Genomic DNA, 21,787 nt, shown 5'->3' on the forward strand with positions numbered 1-21,787 from the left:
TAACTTTCAAACTAACAAATGAGCCCCACCAATGAACATTATAAAAAACCCAAACAAAAACCCCAACAACTAATATAAGAAAGTTCAAAACCCCAAAAGTAGACACCAAAACGTTCAAAGCTTATAACGTTAATTCACAATGTTGTTGTCAAGGTATTTTACAAAAAGTCATTTCAATTTAGTCAGATTACTGTTGATCCAAATGATAAATTCATTAGGTTCAGTTAATTATGAAATAGTTTATAAAGTTTGTACCAAATAAAACCCAGCAGATTATATGGAGTCATTACTTTTTGCATTCACTCCTCCTGACCAGCAGGGGGCGACGGCAAATCGCTTGTGTAGAGTCATTGACTTCACAGCAATCCCTCATACAGAACATGCATGTTATGACAGTGGGGAGGAAGAACTCCCCTCTACCAGGAGGAAACCTCCAACAGAACCAGAACCGGGATCAGTACCAGCAGCCATGACTGACTGGAGCTGAGAGAAAACGGAGCGGAGACACAACAACGGGTCAGCTGGCCAGGAGAACTTTCCATGTTCATGGAAGTGAAACGTTAACAGCAGGAGACGGATGACAGTCAGATGATGGCAGCATCATGTCAGCTGATTGCCTCCTCCAGGAAGGAACCACAGCCAATCAGAACGCCAGACCAAATGTAGCATCTAGAAAGAAAAATAACTGAGAAAACTTTAGTTAGAAACACCAGAGCGCCACCTTCTGGCCTCTCTCCAGATCAGCTCAGAGAAGGGAACTGTTTCTGGATTTGTTTTTTCCTCTCCGTGGGCTGCCACCTTATCGTGGTGGAGACCCGGTCGGGTTTACCGGGGCAAACAGGTCCTAGGTGAGGGATCGGACCCAGAGCAGCCCAGAGATCACTTAGAAATATAAACACAGAATGTTCCTGTTTAGAAATAGTGATACAGACATAAGTCAAGGTTTCTCCCAGTGTTTTATCAGATTGGCGGAAGATTCTTCAAATAATTATTGAATTATTTCTATAAGTCAGAGTGATGGGCTTTATGTATATTTAAATCTGTAATTATAATTCTGTGTCAATGAAATTAATTTCTGGACTCAGTTATTATCTATAAAACTTGCTGAGATCATGTAATTATCGTGCTCTTTACCAAACAATTTATCTTTATTGGTATGTCTATCATCTCAAAAACAATAAAAATGTTAAGAGCAGTTCAGCATTTCTGGAACATTGAATTTCTTCTTCACTGATAAGGAAGGTGTCTTATAATGCCAATAAAGTAAAATGTTGTAACAGGATATGGTGATATAGCACCAAAAAACAAGCAGTTCCCTTGTAGCCATTTTTATGGGATCTTTATTGATGTTTTAAAGTTTCACTGCCTTTAAATCATTCCTAGAAAGTCATAAATGAATCGTACAATTTGGACGTAGATTTGATGTTGCTTTGAATTTCCGTACCTGCTGGGGCAAATTGGGTTGTTCCAGAAATTTGGTCAGCTCTTAGTTCTTAGAAGAAATGTGTAAAAAATGTTTTGCCTTTCTTGAGAAACTTATGTCATTCCCAGGAAAACTGTTACTTAATTTTTGTTCAGTACAAAGGTCTGTGCAGGAATTTTGCAACCAATAAAATTCCTTCTGGAAAGTTCAGACTTCAGCAGAACTAATGGAGACCAGCAACTGGTTCCTGCAACATCCATCAAACCTAAAATTGTACCTTAAAGTTTTACATCATCATGGCCATGAATCTCATTGATTTGATGCTTTTAATGATTTATTTGAACCAAATTGAATTGATACACAAAGTTTGATGATTTGAGTGCTCATGTCATAAGAGTAAAATGTTTTAATTTCTACACGCAGCTCCACTAATTGTTGGTTAATTGTCTTTTAGCAAGTGGCACCTGAATCACCAATGTTTTGTTGTCTGATGTTTGAGCTCTCATCTTGGCTGGACTGGTAAAGATCCTGCATTCAAACATAACTGAGGGCATTTTGAGGGAATTTTGATCAAAACTGGCTTTGTGTTTGTATTTGGCTGCTATTTATTCAAATAGATTGAAAAATTCAAGTTATGACTGTCAGTATGTAACTTTTATTAAAAAATATATTTGCACAGATTTTAAATCGCTTAGGAAAAAAAATCGAGCTTCTCTGCCTTCTCCCAGTGCTAATTAAAAACAATCATAGCCTGGAGGCAGGGCTTAGTGCTATAAATCACCTAGCATAGCCTGTTGTGAATGCTAACGCTAGTTAGCATGTTCACTGATGATGGGACATAAACAATTTTCCTGTAGCTGTAAGTCATTTCTTCACCATTGCCACATTTAGAATCAAATACAGGAGGTTGATTGACAGCGATAAGACCCGCCTCCTGGCTCTGATTGGCTATTTTTGGTCTGGAGCAGAGCATTTTTTCTACTAGCTCAGGCAGGATGTGGAGGAGATTATCTGTCCCATAAACTATCATGAAATGGTGACAGTTTAACAAATATTTTAAAAACATGCATACTGCAGCTTTAACACAAAACTGGACTAAAGCCAATGAGCCTGTATTATTTGATGACAGTAGCTTTCAGTAGGGAATCTTGAAGTTTCATGCATCTGCTGGACTATGGCTGTGGTTGTGTAAATAGATGGAAAGCCGAGCCATATTTGGTAAATCTCTTTGCTAGCATGTCCTGTGAACTGGAAAGCTGCCTTTTTAAGTCGCTGCAGTGAAGAAAACAAGATTTTTCTCTGTTCTATTTTCCTGACTGCTAAAGTTTAAATAACAGATTTAATTCCTGCACTTGTGAGTATTAATTCTTCCGTGCTTTGGCTACACATGAATATATTACATAGTACATGGTCACACATTGTAGCCCTCCTTGTAGCCGCTTTTAGCACTTGCTTCCCCTCATCTCCACTCTGTATCTGCTGTTTGCTTCACCGTGAACATTGCCCTTATTAATCAAGCTGCTTGGCAGGTGAGTGTGAGGAATCGGTAGTTAACAGTCTGGAGGAAGAGGAGGGTGGGAGTGCGCAGGTGCATGAGTGTGTATGCACGTGTGAGTAGTGATGGTAAAGAGCGAGCCAGCTGTTGCTCAGCATCTAGTGACCCACGGCTGACTGAGCAGGGATAATTGCAGGTACCAGCCTTTCCCCGTCTTCTTAATGTGAACTTTTGGCATAATGGAAGCTGCGTTTTCAGAGGGGAAGGAAAAGGGAAAGAGAGAGGAGGAAATGAACCTGTTGAAAACCCGGTGGGTTATGGTTCGACCCAATAACAGTCCATCCTTCCACTGTCGATACCTAAACTGGCTAACACCATTAACTAGGATAATCGTAGAGATTCACACTACAAAACCCACTGGTTTGAGTGATTGCATGTGGAAAAAAAACCCTTAAAGAATTAATATTAGTAATAAGAGTAAGAGTTTACTGCTAAAGTTGTGAGCTGCCATCTCGACATCCCAACTGTGGGTAGTCGGAGTTGCCAAACTTTCCGAGTGGGAAGTCTGACTTGGGTGCAAATTGAACGCAGCACAAGCTACACAGGTACATTGTACCTCTCCATGTTGATTGATTTAAAACATATCAAGTATTTCCTTAAAAAAAATGAATACAGGACAAAAAATGAAAAAAAAAAATATCCTGAACTAAACCTTTGAGTAGCTACATTAGCTAAGCAAATAACTAGCTAGCTTGCAGGTTAGTAGCTTCATAGCTAGATGATAAATAACTCATCTGTCTAGACTGGCATTTAGATTGTAAAAATGCTAGTCAGCCAAACAAATTTCACCTAGGTAGATAGTGAACAAGCAACTGAATAGGTTGTTATCTCTAACCAGTTAATTACCTAGCTAGCTAGCTTAAAACAAGAACTCCAAAATTGGCTTACTTGCCACATAGATTCTTAGCATAAATGTTAAGTAGCTAGATCATTAGCTAAAGAAGCGGCTAGCTTGCTAGCTAGGTAGCCACTAAACTAAGCACATGATCATCTATCTAGATAGCTAACAAATGATTAGGTTGTAAGCCAAACTAATTTTAGACAGATAGAGAGCGAATAGGCAACTGTTTAGGTTGGTAGATAGTTAGCTAACCAGATAACCTAGGTAGTTAGCTTAACAAATATCTGTCAAGCTAACAGATATCTAGCTGCTTAGCTAGACGAATGAATATAGATAGATAGATAGATAGATAGATAGATAGATGGATAGATAGATAGATGGATGAGACATAAAGATATTAAATATTAAAATACTTTAAAGACATAGAAGTGTCATCCAGTAATTCTCAACATCCTGTTCTCTTTTGCAGCCAATTAGCCTCAACACTAATTTACACCTAGCATGTCTCTGAAAAGTAGGAAAAAAGAAACAGGAGGGGATGAGGAAGGTGTCAGAAGGAGCGTTCAACCTGAAAATGATAACTGTTGGTGTTGGGATTGAACTCATTTACATTTTGATGCAAACTCATGGCTAAGCAACACCAAAAGTGCCAGTTTATTAGTAAGTATCTTTAATTAGACCTTACATAGTGCTAGACAATGACTCAGTTAAAGGTGAGCAGAATAACTGAAGGATGTTAAAAGAAAATACATTAACCCAATGTCTTCATCAAGCTTCTGGCTACTATCAGTCAGATTTTCTCCCTGTGATAAAAGAGCTGGAATGCATCCATCAGTCATAGAATAATAAAAGAAATGACCTAGATAGATCTGTGTGAAATAAGACACGAGTGTCGCCTCGGCTGAGAATGACAGCTGATTGACAGGCGTTAAATAACGGCAAGGCTAGTTATGACGGATTCCCACGCCAAATCTGATGTTAAAATCTTAAAAATAACATTTATAATACTTCATCATGACTCCCAATTCTGCTGTTTAGATTAGCACAACCAGGAGTCGTTTGGGTTGCTCTCCATATAAAAATGGTTTGTGCACCTGATGGTTTATTTGGCACAGCAACATGGGAGGAGACACTGCAAACCTGAATGTGTTGGGGAAATTAAAACTCAATGTTCCTTGGTAGATATTGGAGATCAGAGATCGGTGTTCAGCAGGACTTTGAATCTATATACTCTAAATCAGTTGGATCAGTTTGTTGAACTTTATTCTGTTTCCTCTTTTGTTTGTGTTTCCCTTTTTAGTTTTTGTTTCATTCTTGATTGGGTTAGACCTTCAAAAGTAATTAACTTGGTTGAAGAAAGCAGATGGTAAGGTTTAAAGAGACTCCTAAGGGTAGCTTTTTGCTTTTTTTGGAACAAGAAATTCATTTTCAGGTTGATAATATTTAATGTTTTACACAAAACGGGCGATTACAGTTGGGTTTACCCTTTAACGTAGCCATTGTTCGTAGTACTTCTTACAAACATCAATTTAAACCTACAGTCATCTGCCTGTAGGGTCTTAGTGCTGTCAATCAACCTTGTGTACTCGCTGCTAAATGTACTAATGGCCGAGATACAACTTACGTTGGAGAAAACAGTTTATCCGCCGATATCGCTGGCTATGCTAACTAGCATTAGCATTCATGACTGGCTGTGCTAGCTGCAGCATGGCAGAGAACAATGGGTGAAACTTGAGGGAGGCATGGGCAGCGCCACACGGAGTGGTGACTGACAACGCTGATTGGTAATTTCTAGTTAGCACTGGGAGAAAGTAGTTGAGCTCGTTTTTTTCACAGACTATCCGTCTCATACCAAACTGTCACAACATATTCACACAGCTAACTCATGGAGCGGCCATATTGGATCTCAAAGTTGGCTTGTTAAAGATACTCCGGCTTTTTGAGCGGGAAGTCCAACTTCATGGAGTGTTTCGGTTGATTTTTCCAACTCAGAAGTCAGAATTACAATATCATAAGCCTATAGGCGTCTACTTTGATGTAAGATGGTCTACCTGGTTACTATGGAGATCCAGAATAAGACTTTTTCACAACATTATTATGTTTAAGCATGAGGAATTTAACATGTAGAAAAGCCCGTAGTGTTGTGTTTGGAATGCACCATCACACATTTTTCTGTTTTCCAGTAATGCATATAAAGTATATTAATTTTTGTGGACAAGGCTTTGGTTTTGGGTTTTGTCTTTTCACAGTTCTAGAAGTTGAAGTTTCGTTTTATTTGATTCTAACTTTCTAACTTGATTCTGTGAAGGAGGTTCCCTCTATAATATTACCAGAACCCTATTCTTTATAATTATATTTACTGGATGTACACCAATGCTTCAGTGCAAATAAACAAAAGGTGAAACTTACAGAAAATAATTTAGGTTTTGTCTGTGTGGGGTTGTAGTTAGAGTTCACATGATGGAAAAAATAAGGAAATGCATTATAATTATTGATGTGTTTTTGTGAAACCAGTAGAAAATAGAAATACACTCACCAGACTAATAATTAAAGTGACTTGGGGGAAATGGTGATATTTTGGAAGATATGGACTAAATATAAAGAAATAACTGAAACTCCTGGATGTGAACCCTTTAATCCTGCAGTAAAAATCTGTCATAAACAGCTTTATTCTCACCCAATGTTGACATCGGATTTTGACGTCAACAATCTTTATGGCACAAATTTCCAAGATGTCCCACACTTCTTAACTCCTAGAAAATCTCGGTCATGCGGCACAAGACGAGAAATAAAAAAGTAAGAATCGGGTTGTTAAATCTGTCTACTTTAAAAGTGGTTAACCTTTAAACTCCAACACAATAAATCCATTGAGCAGGATTCTTTTATGACTTTCTTTTAGTGATTTATCACCTTTACTCGCCAGTTTCACATCTCAAAGGTGCAACAATTACATAGTAATTTACAAAGACCACTCCTCTACATGTCTCCCATTTATGGTAATAAAAGTGACATAAGTAAATAACAACACGTCATAATTGATTTCACTTGACTTGGGTTTAGTCTTGCCGAACTTTTTAATCTTTTTAAGGTGGCTGCTTATCAGTGTTACTGGAAGGAGCCTGATTAACAGCAGTACTTTTGCTGACCTTGACTTCCTTGAAAGATTGTTCCAGTCTTTATAAGGAATGCTGTTCGAGTCCTCCAGCAGTAAAGATGGGCTGCAGACGCACAGACTGCCTCTCTCGGCCTCTGTCGAACCTTTTTGAAAAGCTCGGCTCCACAGTTGGCTCCTATCCGCTGTATTTCTTCATCATTCCTGTCTTGATCACAGCGTCTCTTAGTGGGGGGTTTGTTTTTCTCAAAGACAGAGAGGACAATGACCTGGAGCGCCAGTTTACCCCCAAGAAAGGACCCTCAAAGGCAACGAGGGCTTTCATCAGGGAGAACTTTCCGTACAACACCTCCATGTTTTCTGAGAACCGTTTGTACGACAAGGGGAACTTTGCTTCCCTCATTGCCGTCTCAAAGAACAGCAACAATATTCTGGAAAGCCCCGCCTTTGAGGACATCGTCAGACTGAACGAGAAGATCCTGAACATTTCTGTGGACAAAAGGGGCCTGGGATTCAGCCAGGTGTGTGCCAAAGCCAATGGAAAGTGCTTCTCAAACATCATCCTGGAACTCATCGGCGGCAATGAAACCGGCATCACCTACCCAGAACACAACCACGGGTCCGGTTTAGTCTTCCTGGGTTCTGCTCTTGGTGGAGTGGTAACGGATGCTAACAGCACCATCCAGAGGGCTCAAGCTGTGAAGCTCTACTACTATTTAAACAGCCAGGAAAGTGCAGCCCAGGCCTCGAAGTTATGGCTGAGAGAATTTAAAGCTCTGCTGTCGCATGAGATGGACAGGAACCACACAAACGTATGTGCTACTGCCATTTTATTTCATTTGTTTAGTCAAAGAATTTCATATCCACACTTTTATTTTAAATGGGATTAGAAACTTTTGTTTAATATATGAATCTAAAAGATTTGTAGATTTTTTTTGTTGTGTTAAAAAGCTTTCAAAACCAATCTGGTCCTATGTATTAATGCCATTTTGTCAAATGACTGAACACATTTTTCTCGACAACTGAAAAATGTGTTCAATTTCACAACTGCTAAATCTGTACAATTAGCAAATCACATAAAGGGTACCTATTATGCAAAATTAGCATTTTGTACATTTTTCTACCTCCATTTGGGTCTCAATTGCTTCTAACAACAGTTCAAACACTCAAAAAAACAAAACAACTGCTTTTTTTGGACAATAACTTAATGTTTTTGGGTGTCTGGAAAATGAGTTGTTTTAAAAAAAACCTCCCGATAAGTCACATTCAACAGGCATTGCGGAGTTACCTAGCAACCCCAACTGAGCCCACCCTGTTGCCTAGCAACCCCCGCAGAGTTCCAGCATACATGGCCAGCTCGTTTTGCCTCTGTATGGGCTGTACAATGGCTGCTGGAAAAGACAGTCGTTTTGTTGTTAAAACCACTTTATGCATTCTTGTTGGTCGTGCAGGAGGCTCCGCTTCTGCTTTTCAAAGATGTACGGATATATAATTGCACATCCATGCAGCCATTTTCACATGTGAGTGCAAATGTTGAGTTGGGAGGGGATGGCCAGTGGCATTATTTGGATTTAAAGTGACAAGACCTCCTAAAAATGCTCATTGTGAAAGAAGATCAAAATAAGCAGAACTGAGCAGAAAAAATCTCATTGGCTTGTTTGGAAATCAAAATTGTTGACACTTTATGCCAAACTGAAATATCTTTGGTATTTTTTGTATAGATTAAACTAGAAACAGAAAACATTTTTCTGTTTTAGTTTCAGTTCTTCACTGTTCTGATTTCTTTTGGCTTTAACTGGACAATATGCTATGATAATTAAAAAGCAAAGTCCAAGGAAGAAAAATAGAGAATAACTCTAATGTCATAATAATGTCAATTTATAATATAAAAACAGCTAAAATTTAAGGTATTTTAACAGTTTGTAAATTGTGAATTTGCTTTTTGTGAGAAAAACATTAACTTTTACCAATTGCTAAGAGGCATTCATGTATATTTCCACATAAATTGTAATTTGTTTTTGAAAATCTGCTGCAATCCAAACCATGTTGAAACTGCAGTCCAGCTCAAATCACAACATTTGTGCGAAACATGATTTTCTTTCTGTTGTGCTGCTTTGCAGGTCTCTTACTACACCTCTAAATCCAAGCAGGAGGAGATCGACAGCCACACCATAGATGGATTCCCTTTATTCCTCATCACTTACGCCTGCGCTATAAGCTTCTCTGTGATATCCTGCCTGAGGTAAGGAGTGATCAGCGGCTGCCACGCAGTCAGACGCAGGACACAGAGCGGTTATTTATCAGTTTGAGTGATGAAAGAGTGACACACGCAGGAAACACTGCATAATTTCTGACTTAATGGGCTCAAAGATGAGTTGCTATTAATAAATGTTTGTGTGTAAGTGCAAGGGGAAAAATTAAAATGTAAGACAAAAAGTTTTATTTTGGCAAAATTCATAAAAAAAATAGATTTTTATTATTTAATTTGAGAATTCTTGCACAAGTTTCACATAAAGTAATGTAAAATTTTTTTTACCAGAAATGTTTTGATAGCCAGAAATCTCTAAAAAATATTTTTGTAAGTGTTAAAACTGCATTACCTAACTTTTATTTAAAAATATATAATTTTTTTACATATTTGTTGGAACTGTCATGATGTCATGACAGTATGAAAAAGATACCTCTGCCTTCTCCCAGGGCTAATTAGAAACAACCAATCAGAGTCAGGGGGTGGGTCTTAGCGCTGTCAATCACCACTCATGCTAGTTATGCTAAGCTGCAGCTAGCGTAGACACAGTTTTCCTGTAGCTGTAAGTTGTTTTTTGACGATTACCATATCTTTTCACAGATTATCTGTCTCACAATAAACTGTCACAACATGGTGACAGTTTGAACAAATATGTAAAAATCCATATTTTTATATAAATTACATACTGCAGCTTTAATAAAATACTAAATAAATAATTATTTTAACCTCCCTGGCAGATCGGACCATGTCAGGAACAAAATGTGGGTAGCTGTTTTTGGCGTTTTGACCTCTGGGCTGGCAGTCGTCTCCTCTTTCGGCTTGCTGCTTTACATCGGAGTGCCGTTTGTCATAACTGTGGGCAATTCTCCTTTTTTAATACTCGGTGAGGAAACAAAGCAACATATTTCTAATTCGACATCATTTGAGCAGATGCTAAAACAAGCATGTTATTTTTCCTAGGAATTGGCCTGAACAACATGTTCATCATGGTGTCCGACTGGCAGCACAGCCACGTGAACGACCCCGTACCGAAGCGGATGGGTCACACCTACAAAGAAGCGGTGATGTCCATCACCATCACCGCCTTGACGGACGTTCCCAAGTTCTTCATCGGCGTCATGTCCGACTTCCCGTCGGTGCAGTCCTTCTGTCTGTACACCGCCACCTCCATCATATTCTGCTACATCTACACCATCACCTTCTTTGGCGCCTTCGTGGCTTTAAATGGCAGGCGAGAGGCTAGCAACCGGCACTGGCTAACCTGCATGACAGTACCATCAGAGAAGTCAGTGAACCAGACGGAGATGTACAACATCTGCTGCGTGGGAGGCAGCTACGATGAGCTCACAGGAGCAGAGAAAAAACAACTAGCGAGTAATTTCTTTAAGGATTACTACGGGCCTTGTTTGATGAAACCGTGGGTTAAAGGCGTGGTAGCCTTTGTTTATCTGGCGTATTTAGCCACAAGTGTGTTTGGATGTTTCCATATTCAGCAGGGAATTGAACTTTATGATCTGGCAGCTGATGACTCTCATGTTACGAGATTCAACATTAAACACAGGCAGTATTTTTATGATTATGGCCCATCTGTCATGGTCATTGTAAAAGGGAAATTGGCGTACTGGGATAAGGATAAAAGATCTCAGCTTCAGGCATGCATAGAGGATTTTAAGGAGCTTCACTTCGTTGACAGAGACATCTACACATCCTGGTTGGACTCTTACATGTCTTATGGTCAAGAGAAACATCTAAACCTTGATGATAAGGATATTTTTCTCTCAAATCTGCCTCCGTTTTTTGATTTATATCCATTTTTTAAGCAAGATGTGAACCAGGCCGGAGACGCCATCCATGCGTCCCGGTTTTTCATCCAGACTGTGAATATTACCAAAGCCAGTGAGGAAATTAAAATGCTCAAAATCCTCAAATCTACTGTAGGCAGATGCCAGGCAGCGTCTTTATTGGTCTACAACCATGAGTTCATCTACTTTGACCAGTATGACGTTGTGGTGAAGAGCACCATTAAAAACGTCGGGGTTATCACGGCTGTGATGTTGGTCGTCTCGCTCCTGCTGATTCCCAACCCGGTCTGCTCCTTGTTGGTCACTTGTTCGATCGGTTCAGTCACTGTTGGGGTCAACGGGTTCATGGCTCTGTGGGACGTCAGTCTGGACTCCATCTCCATGATCGTCTTCACCGTCTGCATCGGATTCACCGTGGACTTCTCCGCTCACGTGTCCTACGCCTTCGTCTCCAGCAAAGAGCCCCGACCTGAAGACAAGGCCGTGGACGCTCTGTCCAGTCTGGGTTACCCCATCATTCAAGGCGCCCTGTCCACAGTTTTAGGGGTGTCGGTGTTGTCCATGTCTGAGTTTCACACTTTCAGGACCTTCTTCAAGATTTTTTTCCTGGTCATGTTCATTGGGATGGTTCATGGCCTTGTTTTTATGCCGGTATTCCTGACAGCCGGTACATGCAGCTCAGATGAAGACGAAAAGCACGAGGAAGATTTAAAATCCAGTAAATTGTGACCACTGGAGGGATGGTTGGAACATTTTAGGCTCAAAAGTTTAGAATTTTATAGACCAAAATGACTGAATGTATATATATTTTATGTTATTTTCATTTGTTGTCTGGGATTAATAATGTATTTTCCAGTATTCTTGTAAATAAATGTTACAGCATTTGATTTTGTTGCATCATTTTGTGTTTCTGAGGTTTATGTATTTGCAAAATAAATCAAAAAGGCTAACTAAACTATTTCAGATTTACCCAACAGCAGTCCATCACAAGGCCAACACAGAACCACAGAACCATTGAACACACACAGACCTTAGTGATTTAAAATGATTGAACAGGTTTTAATACCAGGCAAAGATAATCTGAGCAAATATAAAAATGCAATTACATTTCTTTAAGAAGGAAAAATCTGTAAAATGTAACTGTACCCTAAGTACAGGTGTATTTGTTCCATACTTAGTGTTAACTAGTGTGTTTGTATTACACTAATTCACAACACGTAATTATAAGGGACTTTACAAGAATTAAATCCAAGCATATATCCAATCTAATTGATCGTATTTATCAAAAAATGCAGTCAAGTTGGGTTTATTATTGAAACTGGTTAAAAAGTTTCAGAAATTGCCATTTATGACAATGATTTGGCTTGAAATCACTGTTTTTGATGCTAATTATTATTGTTTGGATCAGTGTATCCGGATATGGAAGTGTTTAGACGAGGTGGCAGTAGAGTTTTTGACTCGGTTGTTCAACAACATCGTAAAGAGTGAGAAGATGCCTGAATATTCTGGTGACGATTTTGAAGGGTGAGACTTTTTTTTGTGAAGAATTTTGTTCTGTCCAGCTAGAAGCACAAAGACTGAAGCAGACAGTCTGAATCAATGAAACCCGTCATGCAGGTGGTTCAAAGCAGCTCCCCAAACAGCTGTACTAAAAGAAATCAAACACAAACCAGGGATGCAGCTTGACGTAGTTTGGTAAACAAAAGCCAAGAGATCTTCCAGGTCTGACTTGCAATATCTTCCATCTTTCAACGCAGCTCTTGGGTCGACTCTGGGCTCTGTCACCCTCCGTCACGCCTGTCTTCTCTCACCACTGGACGAGATGCTTCTGGTCCACACAGCGTGACGTGACAGGCCCAAACACCCCGAGGAGAAAAGGAAGACGGATAAAATTTAAGAGCTGAACCTAGGAAGCAAAAAAGAATGACAATGAGGAGGAAAGCTTGTTTTATCAAACTCTGATTAATCCAGCAGACATGCTTCATGTCAATTTTTCTTGTATCTTTGGTAATAAATTACATTAAATAATTAAATTTAAACACCACTTCATGAAAAACTACACACCAAATCTTTGCTTTATACTTTAATACTTAGCTTTCACTAACAGCAGACCATCCCTCCATTTATTGTTAAAGTTGTTGATAATCAATTCAATTGTGAAATTTATCAAAGGCAAAACTCAGTAAGAAAGAAAAAAATGAACGCTTGTTTTCGGTTCAATGACTGAAGTTGTTCAAGGAACTACTTCTCTATGCTAGCAGCTAGCTGCTGTAGCGCTAAAGTTAGCTTTTAAAATAATAGAAATAATAAGCTGACATTCTGATTTTACATTTGATTCTATGCTAAGTGATGAACGGGGGATAAATAATCTTCTGGAGTTTTTTCTACTTTTGAATTAATGTTTAAAAACTAGTTTCTATCCATGAATTATTAGCTTTATGTAGAAGCTAGCTAAACGGGAGTGCTAGCAAGTGTGTCGCAGAGAAAATGTTTATTTGTTCATATTTAATGTAATTTTTTGTAAATACTGATAATATAATTTACCTATAGTATTAGATTACTGATATATTTTTGATAGAATAGTGTATTATATACAGCCGGAAGACAAGTTCATTTGGACTTAATCTTGACAAACAAAAAAAAAAAAAAAAAAAAAAAATAAAAAAATCAATTTCTTTCAATATGAAACTTATGAAACTTGAACAAAAATGGAAAGTATGTGTTTGTGTCTGGTGAATTTTTGGTTAAAACAAACTTGTTTTCATTCAGTGAAGAATTTTTTAAAATAAAAGTAGCTAATTACATTTACTCAATATGTTTATTTGATTACTTTTTTGATTAAAAAATACTTTTAGGAGAATTTTTACAATTTTACATTTAAATATTAAATGACTCATAATTTGATCAGTTTACTCAGTACTTGAGTAGACTGTTTACCAAATACATTTTTACTCTAAAAGTAATTTCTTGGACAGCTACTCTTTATTTTTTACTTCAGTAAAAATATGCTGAAGTAGTTGAGTACAATGTTTGGGTACTCTGCCCGGCTCTGAGTATGAATGGCGATACTTCATAATTAAGTTACTCAAGTAGTACAGCGTAAAAATTTATTTTTCAAAAAAAAGTTACTCAAGTAAAAGTAACTGAGTAAATGTAAGTACCAACTCTGTGAGTAATATACGGTTCTTATCGTCGCATTTGGTGTAAATCAGGCGCTTTCCTCTGATAAACCTCTCCGTCTGCCTCAGCACCCTGGACAGCGTCTTCTCTCCGCTCCACCAAACGCGGCTCGGTGATTGACAGAAACGGCGGCCATAGGCGGATCGATGCCGCTCCCGGAGCCCTATGAGGCGGATGGGAAGACTTGGAGGGGGCGCTCGGATCCTGACGCGGTTCTCCCCGGCTTCTATAGGCCCGCTCGGTGTTTGCCGCGGTCGGAAGAGGGCGGAGTGCGTTTTGCTCATCCAAGTGAGGAGCTCCCTGACTCTTAAAAAATATATAAATATAATAACAACAAGGCTCTTTCTCTACCCCTCCCTCCTTCCCTTCTCTCCTTCCTTCCGTGTCGTTTTGATTCAGTGTATGTAGCCCACACGCAGGGGGAGAACATCCGCCGCACAGCAGAGCCAAGACTGAGAGGGGATCTTCAACATCAACAAGCTGCATGAGGCATCTCTGAGAAGAGAGAGAAAGAAGGACTATCTACCTGACTCCAACAATAGAGGTGCAGGTGTTTCAGAAATATCCTACAAGTGGTGATGCGATGGTTTAGAGGAGCAGTTTTGGTCGATTCTTCACATCACGCCCGCCCGACGACGCTGTAAAATCCCCCCGCCTCCTCTTCAGACATCTGTGGACGCTTTCTGCAGGGGGAGATGGCTGTTTTCCGGCTCTCGTTGCTGCTGCATGTGGGCTTTGTGATCGGGTCGAGCCGGTTCGACGCGGACCGGTCAGCCGTCGGGGAGGAGGAGGTGGAGGCGAACCTGGGCGCTCGGTTGGCGCACCTCCGTGCGTCTCGCCTGGTTCCTGGGGAGAAACCGGAGGAGCATCTGCCCCGGGTGGTCACGGCTTTCCTGCACACGGGGGACTCGACCACCTTAAGGCACGCCAACTGCTCGAGAAAGTACGAGCTCACCTCTCTGCTGCGTGAAAGGTCACACGAAACCCCGCATTACTCCATGAGCGGCGTGCTGGAGACGGTGCTGCACGCAACCAACTTCCTCAACATGATCCTGCAAGCCAACAGGTCCAGGGAGCACAACCTGCGGCGAGACATGGAGTGGTACCATGCCCTGGTGAGGAGCATCCTGGAAGGGGACGCCAAGATCCACCGGGCGGTGGTCACTTTCGGCGGGGATGCGTCGTTTGCGGGGCCCCCGGTGCTCCTCCAAGCCACCAGGGCCGGCGGGGAGATTGTGCTCCAAGACCTCCCCCGCATGGCGCGCCGCCATCTGCACAACCGCACCGCGGACACCGAGTGGTACCACGCGATGAGGGAGAAGCAGGAGCCCAGGTTCCACAAAAGGGTTCTGAGTAAAGGTGGTGATGGATCACCGGAAAGAGCCGAGAGTTTCATCCCGGACCGGACGCATGTCAAATGGTCTGCGCCTTACCTGGAGTGTGAAAATGGGAATTTTGTCCCCCGTTGGCTTCTGACGCTGTCCGCAGCTTTCTACGGCCTAAAGTCCAACCTGGATCCGGAGTTCAGGTAGAAACGCCTCCGAATTAACTTCAGTTTGTTTATAGAGTCAGACAATACATGTAATTTATGGGCATTTCACAAGATCAACAGGTCCAATTCATGTCTAGTTATAATGTTCGACTCAGTTCTATTCCGACTCAACTTGGAAAAGTCTTTAAGTTTTTAAATCCATAACTCCAAACATTATAACCATTTCACCATTCCTAGATGCTTAAATTTTTCTGTCCAGAGCTGCAACTCTGTTGTTTTAGCGATTAATCAATTGCTTTGACGATTAATCAGTTAATTAGATTTTTCATAAATAACATTTATATATTTTTTACTTTTTTTACATTAGTTATTTGTTTGTAGAAATGCAAATAAATAACCAATTTCCTTATTTTCTTAAATACGAAAATGAAAATTTTATCACCTAAAATCCAGTCACACAACATTCCTTTAGTGTGTGCTTGATCAATTGTAGCAAAGGATGGAGAAGAAAATTCCTCTTACATCAACTTGTGGAAAGTTCAGCCCTTTCTGTTGGACTACAATATAACGTAAGGCTGCTCTGTTGATTATTTTATGGATTAATTGATTAATAAATTAATAGAAAGGGACTTAAGAGATATTTTTACAGTAATTTGAACCAGGTGAAGCTAAAACTATGCCTATTGAGGAAGTTTGTGTAGAACATATTTACATATCTATTTAGAATCTTAATCTTGTNTGCATCTGTAATGATTGCTAAATTAGTTGACGATTATTTCAATAATTGATTAATCACGATTAATCGCTTCAGCCCTAGTTCCATCTGTTTTTAAAAAAAGGTCAATTTATTCATCCATTCAGTCAATTTTCATAATAAATTTCTGATTTATTACTTTAAAAACTGGTCAAAAATGTTATAAAGACTTGAAAAAAAACAGAATAAATCCTATAATAATGTTAACATCGAAGCCATCTGATGCTGTAACTTTAAGTGGCGAAAAGTTGCCCCATTGGATTCAGTCGTCAATTTTGCAGGAATCCCTAAGAATTAAAATATTTTGATAACTAACATGAAGCGCTACATCGTCAATTAAAACAAATTAATAATCTGTGAGTTCAGGTTGGTTTATTCAGCACTTCATTTCCAAATCTGGAGAGTCTTCCCTGAGCTGATTCCCCCTGCAAACGCACAGCCTCTCATCGACTTCCCTCTCCTTACAGGAGGGGGTTTCTCCTCTCCTCCAGTCTGACAAGGCGGCGGGATGCTAAAAATAACCTGGATGTTACTGGATGTAGCTGCGGTGGAAAACCTCTGGCTACAGGCCCTAATTCATTTTTCAGACTCACTCGTCTGGATGCTTTGCTGCACAGGAAGTGTCGCGTGTCATTTCTTTTTCTTTTTTTCACCCCCCTCCATGAGAAACTGTTTCTAAAATCTGACAAATACAAACGAGGCAACACTTAACGCCTTGGTTGCACCTTTACGCTATAAAATGCATTTTTTCCCTTTCAGAAACCGCATGTGCCCGTGATTGGCTCGTCGTGTTGTGCTGCTTTTACTTGATCTTTAATTGATACGCTCCAGTTGCTCACACACAAGCATTAATTGCAAATGAGACCAAAACCTGCGGTGATTACGCTGTAATAGGCTATCAGATAGCAGACATTATCCCAGTCCGAAGCCTCTCAGAGCAGCTTCACATGTTTAGACTGGAGCAATTTGATTGCAAATTCACAAGCAGCGCCTGAGGTGATGAATGCGATCACACGCCCATCTTTTGTTAGCATCTAAAACTTCACTCTAAGAAAAACGATGAAAAAGAAATCTGGCTTACATTTTGTTATGCTAAATGCAAATACATTCAAACATCGATTAGTAATTAAATGGTTGTAGAATGAAGTTGGTGCTGTTCCTTATTGCTCTGCAGAGGGAAAGCTCATTTCTAACCACATAATGATGTGAGTTTATGTATTAAAAACAAACAAACAAAGCATTGCTGCTTAATTACTGGCGTTCTTTAGTTGATATTTGGTCGTCTGAGCTAATTTACCTTTAGACCCTCAGGCAGGTTGAAGCTAACAGCAGGGATTAATTTTTATCTCACAATTTCAGATGGATAATATTTTTAAAGCTAAAATAACAAATCAGAGATAAGAAGGTATGAAAGGTCGATGGATGGATGGATGGATGGATGGATGGCTGGATTGATGTTTGGATGGATGGATGGCTGGATGGCTGGATTGATGTTTGGATGGATGGATGGATGGATGGATGGATGGATGGATGGATGGATGGATGGATGGATGTTTGGATTGATGGATGAACAGTTGGATGTTTGGATGGATGGATGAACAGTTGGATGTTTGGATGGATAGATGAACAGTTGGATGTTTGGATGGATGGATGGATGAACAGTTGGATGTTTGGATGGATGTTTGGATGGATGGATGAACAGTTGGATGTTTGGCTTCTTGCTGATCTCTGGTTTTTGGCGCTGATGAACCAAAATGTGAGGAAATGCCTCTGGAAGCCAAACAAACTGAGTCTGCAGCGTTTCTCTGATCTCAGGCCGGAGTTGGAGTTCAACGGATCGCATGTTTCCCTCCAGCCTCTGTTCATTAGCGCTGATGCCTGCGTTGGTGTTTTCACGTCACTGAATACCTCCACAGCTTGATTTAATGCTCAGCTTTGAAATTCAAATCACACATCCTCAAATAGGCTTAAAGTCTTCTCTTAATAATAGTGGAGCATTTGAGGCCACAAAGAAATCCTTTGTGCTTCTGTGAGTCCTTTCTGTCACGTCTCATTTCTCCGTTTGCTCGTCAGCCGTCCTTCAGATGCATCAGTGGGGAAAAAGCTGGTTGGTGTAGCCAGTAGCGTCTTCAGACATCAGCTCGCCTCTTTTTCCCTCCAGATAAATACACAATCAATACCAGGATGAATTAATAATGAATGATGTAGAACAACAGCTCTGCACGGACGATGTGTATTTCCAGCCTCTTACTGCTTCCTGTTTCAGGTGATGATGTTGCAGGAAGCAAGGTGACTTCTCAGTACTTTTGTCTGTCCTCGTACTTTGATCGCATGGATCTTCTGACTGTTTCATACAGCTTGTATGACAAAGGATGTTTTCACACCTGTTGAACTCGTGGACTTGATTCAATTTGGGAACAAAATTCCAATATTTGTTACATTTCCAGCTAGAGAGGTTCGCTTTCACACTTCACTGTATCAAATGAACCAAACCTTTTTTAAAAACCTGTTCCCTTCCTCACCTGTGGTGGCGCTGCACCAAGAACTACTGAAAGAAACAACACTAAAAGGCATTAGCTGTTTCCATCATAAATATGAGCTAAACTTTGTTGATATTCCACTAATGTTGAAAAAACAAATTTTGCAATCAGATGTGATAGGTCATAAAAAACATCATCCTCGTTCCACTTCCTGTCATCTACTTCATCATTTCTGCCACTAGTAGCTTCCTGTTGTTGATCACATGACTTGTGTGATATGAAAAAGTGTTTCAATTGCACTTTGTGAAATACACTAATTTTGACACATAACCAGCAATCTTAGCATAAACGTTTTATTGAAACTGCTGTATCCATGAAGTCAATTTATTTTTATAATTCCAATTTGCGCATTTTTAACTTAAATGGAAACGCAGCTACTGAGCTCCACTTTCTTCTTCACAAAACGTGAATGAAAATGGAGTAGCGTCACATTTTAGCGACTGTATGATTTTTCTTTTGTCTTCCAAAGGCCACGAGTCATTTCTCCTGCTAGCGCTAGACCCTCGCATTTGTTTTGATTGTGTTTGACTAAATACAACCAAATGAATTTGCATGAATTTGTTATAAATTCATACATCTAAAATTAAGGCCTTAAAAAGTTTTAAATTAATTTAGAAATTGGTAAGTCGGTTTTAAATGCATAATAAATTTTGCGGTGACTTGATTATTTGATATTCTAGGTAATCTTTTTTCTCTCGAGGGACTTTTCTGTCAGGTAAACGTTTGAGTCACATCTTCATTGTGTTCTGCGACTTGAGGCGATTGAGGCTATCGCTAACTAGCTGCCGATATACCCTTACTAGCTAGCAAAAGCATATTAGCAGCTTTATCACCATTAGTAGAACCACTGGTTCTGGTTCTTGTAGTGAAAACAGAAGGAGGAGAAAAACTAGCTAGTTAGCAAGCAGAGATGCAAATCTTTCAGCGATTTCATTCCAATTTTTATGGTCACAGTTTGATTCAGAAACCAATTTTTAATTCAGAAACTAATTTTTCCATTCACACAATCTAGAGATTTTGTTTAAATTATGTTACTGACAAGAGGAAAAGACAGTGTAAGCAAATAAAACATTTATTTAAACTAATTCTGTACCAAATCAGTTTATATTAAAATGAAAATAGGTTTGTGCATAAAATTATGTACCAGTATTAGGTTAGCTTAGCTGCCTGACTTTTTCTTAAATATAAGAATATTAATAAATTACTCAAAACGTATACTTTGGCTGAGTGGATGTGTAATGCGATATGCAGTATAAGAAGAGCAAAGAAGTACAGCTGAAGAATCGATGCAGGATTCCCAAAACTGTGAAATGTGATTCTTTGTAGAATAATTTTTTCTGTAGCTCTGCTAGCATGCTCATTTTGAGAGCGGCCCGGATGAAGACAACGTTCGTCTTCATCTCTGGATCACTTCTGTTGCCAACCCATACGATTAATTCTTTGCTAAAAAAAAACTTCTGACGTGATACAAGTCTTAAATTTCACCCATAAGGTCTTAAAAAGTCTTAATTTTAAGTTGCAGAAACTTGCAGAAACCCCGATATAAAGGAATGAGTGCTGACTCCAGACTTTTTCCACTATTTTAAATCGACCTGCTGTTTTCGAGAAGGTGTAAGATATCACGCTGCTCATGCTTTATCTCTTTTTCCTGCTAACTTCCTACAAAACTGCCTGTGTTTTCAAGCTGTTAGTGTGTATATGTGTTGATGGTATTGTTGGAGTTTCAGACATTTTGTGGGGTGATGCTGCGCCATCCTAATTGGCAGATCACTCTGAGCTCAGATGCAATGCCGGAGACACAAAGTGGAGATGCACAGGAAGAAAAATGAGTCAGCAGGTGGTGAACAGGCTTCAAACTCACCTTGCACAGCAGAAGCTGTAATTGCTTTGGGAAGGGGAAGCTCACAGAGAAGCAACAGCAGAGGCACAATAAGAGAAATTCATTGAATTTGACTGAGAAATGCAGACGTTTGGTGGAGATTTTTCAAGAGGCTAAATGGGCTCTAAACAGACAGCAGATTTCTCATTATTAGGGCTTCGCTTTGCTTCCAAATATGTGTGTAAAACCAGCTGTAATGTTGGACGGCCTGACTTCAATGGGAGGCCATGAGCTCCAGGAGGACCTGGCAGCATCTGCTTCCATGGACACCGTCCAGAAACAAATAGGAAGAAACTCCCAGCAGTTCCCGAGGCTAAACGCGATCAAGCTTGATGCTAACCCGAGCCGAAGCAGTGTAGGTGTTAAAAAAAGAGAGAAAAAAGAGGGAATTCATGATGAGAAACAGTGAAGATCTGCAGCTTAGCATAGCAACAGGAGTCCTGCTGAAGTATTCCACTTTAGCTTCCTGACCCAATGAGGACAGAGGAATGAGAGGAGAAGTTGAAGTGAGCGTAACCTCGGAGGGTTAAAGACCCCCGAGGTGATCCTCCTGACGTCAGTGGGGCTCCGTGGCTCAGTCAGGTGGCCTGTCGATGCGATGCCCTCAGCCTCTAAATGTCAGAGTTTCAGAAAATAGAAGCACTCAGGCTTTCTGCTGCGAACACAGAGATGTACGCGTTGATGTTGCTCGAGTAACTGGACAGAGTCATTTAGCTTTATTCGGATAAATTGAGTATTTGAATTCACCCCCTGGGTTGATTTAGTTTATTTGCAAAATAGCTCAAGCCCAGTTGACTGGATGGAGAAAGTAATGTGAACACCAGATTTCACAATTTAGATTTATGTCTGTACTTTGGCTAGGCCATGCTAACTGATGTTAGCATTGCATCCTGCTGGAACCTTTTAGAATGAGCTGTTTAAGGTCTCTTGTCACTTTAAATCCAAATAAGCTGCTGCCCAC

At 39.9% G+C, this 21,787-nt stretch overlaps 2 protein-coding genes across 3 annotated transcripts in view; both read left to right on the forward strand.

The window, feature by feature from the left end:
- Window positions 1-6,953: 6,953 nt before the first annotated feature.
- ptchd3a (patched domain containing 3a) lies at window positions 6,954-11,828 on the forward strand. The gene is made up of 4 exons (XM_015038287.1): window positions 6,954-7,743; window positions 9,052-9,173; window positions 9,917-10,062; window positions 10,140-11,828. Exons 1-4 carry the CDS (start codon window positions 7,033-7,035, stop codon window positions 11,708-11,710), a joined length of 2,550 nt encoding a protein of 849 aa, XP_014893773.1. The 5' UTR covers window positions 6,954-7,032; the 3' UTR covers window positions 11,711-11,828.
- A 2,350-nt stretch (window positions 11,829-14,178) lies between these two features.
- The window catches only part of gpr158a (G protein-coupled receptor 158a), a 91,220-nt gene continuing 83,611 nt past the window's right edge, over window positions 14,179-21,787 (forward strand). For both annotated transcript variants that reach the window (XM_015038297.1, XM_015038304.1), the window contains exon 1: window positions 14,179-15,689. In XM_015038297.1, coding sequence (XP_014893783.1) covers window positions 14,857-15,689 — 833 coding nt within the window. In that variant the 5' untranslated portion in view covers window positions 14,179-14,856. The remainder of the gene's footprint in view (window positions 15,690-21,787) is intronic.

This window comes from Poecilia latipinna, unplaced genomic scaffold (assembly GCF_001443285.1).
Source record: "Poecilia latipinna isolate Pla-1442-1.1 unplaced genomic scaffold, P_latipinna-1.0 Scaffold26, whole genome shotgun sequence".
Lineage (NCBI taxonomy): Eukaryota > Metazoa > Chordata > Actinopteri > Cyprinodontiformes > Poeciliidae > Poecilia > Poecilia latipinna.

Coding starts and splice junctions, on each gene's coding strand:
- ptchd3a (XM_015038287.1), top strand. CDS start 7,033: ATGGGCTGCAGACGCACAGACTGCCTCTCTCGGCCTCTGTCGAACCTT. Junction 9,174..9,916: donor TCTGTGATATCCTGCCTGAG/GTAAGGAGTGAT, acceptor CCTCCCTGGCAG/ATCGGACCATGTCAGGAACA. Junction 10,063..10,139: donor TTCTCCTTTTTTAATACTCG/GTGAGGAAACAA, acceptor TATTTTTCCTAG/GAATTGGCCTGAACAACATG.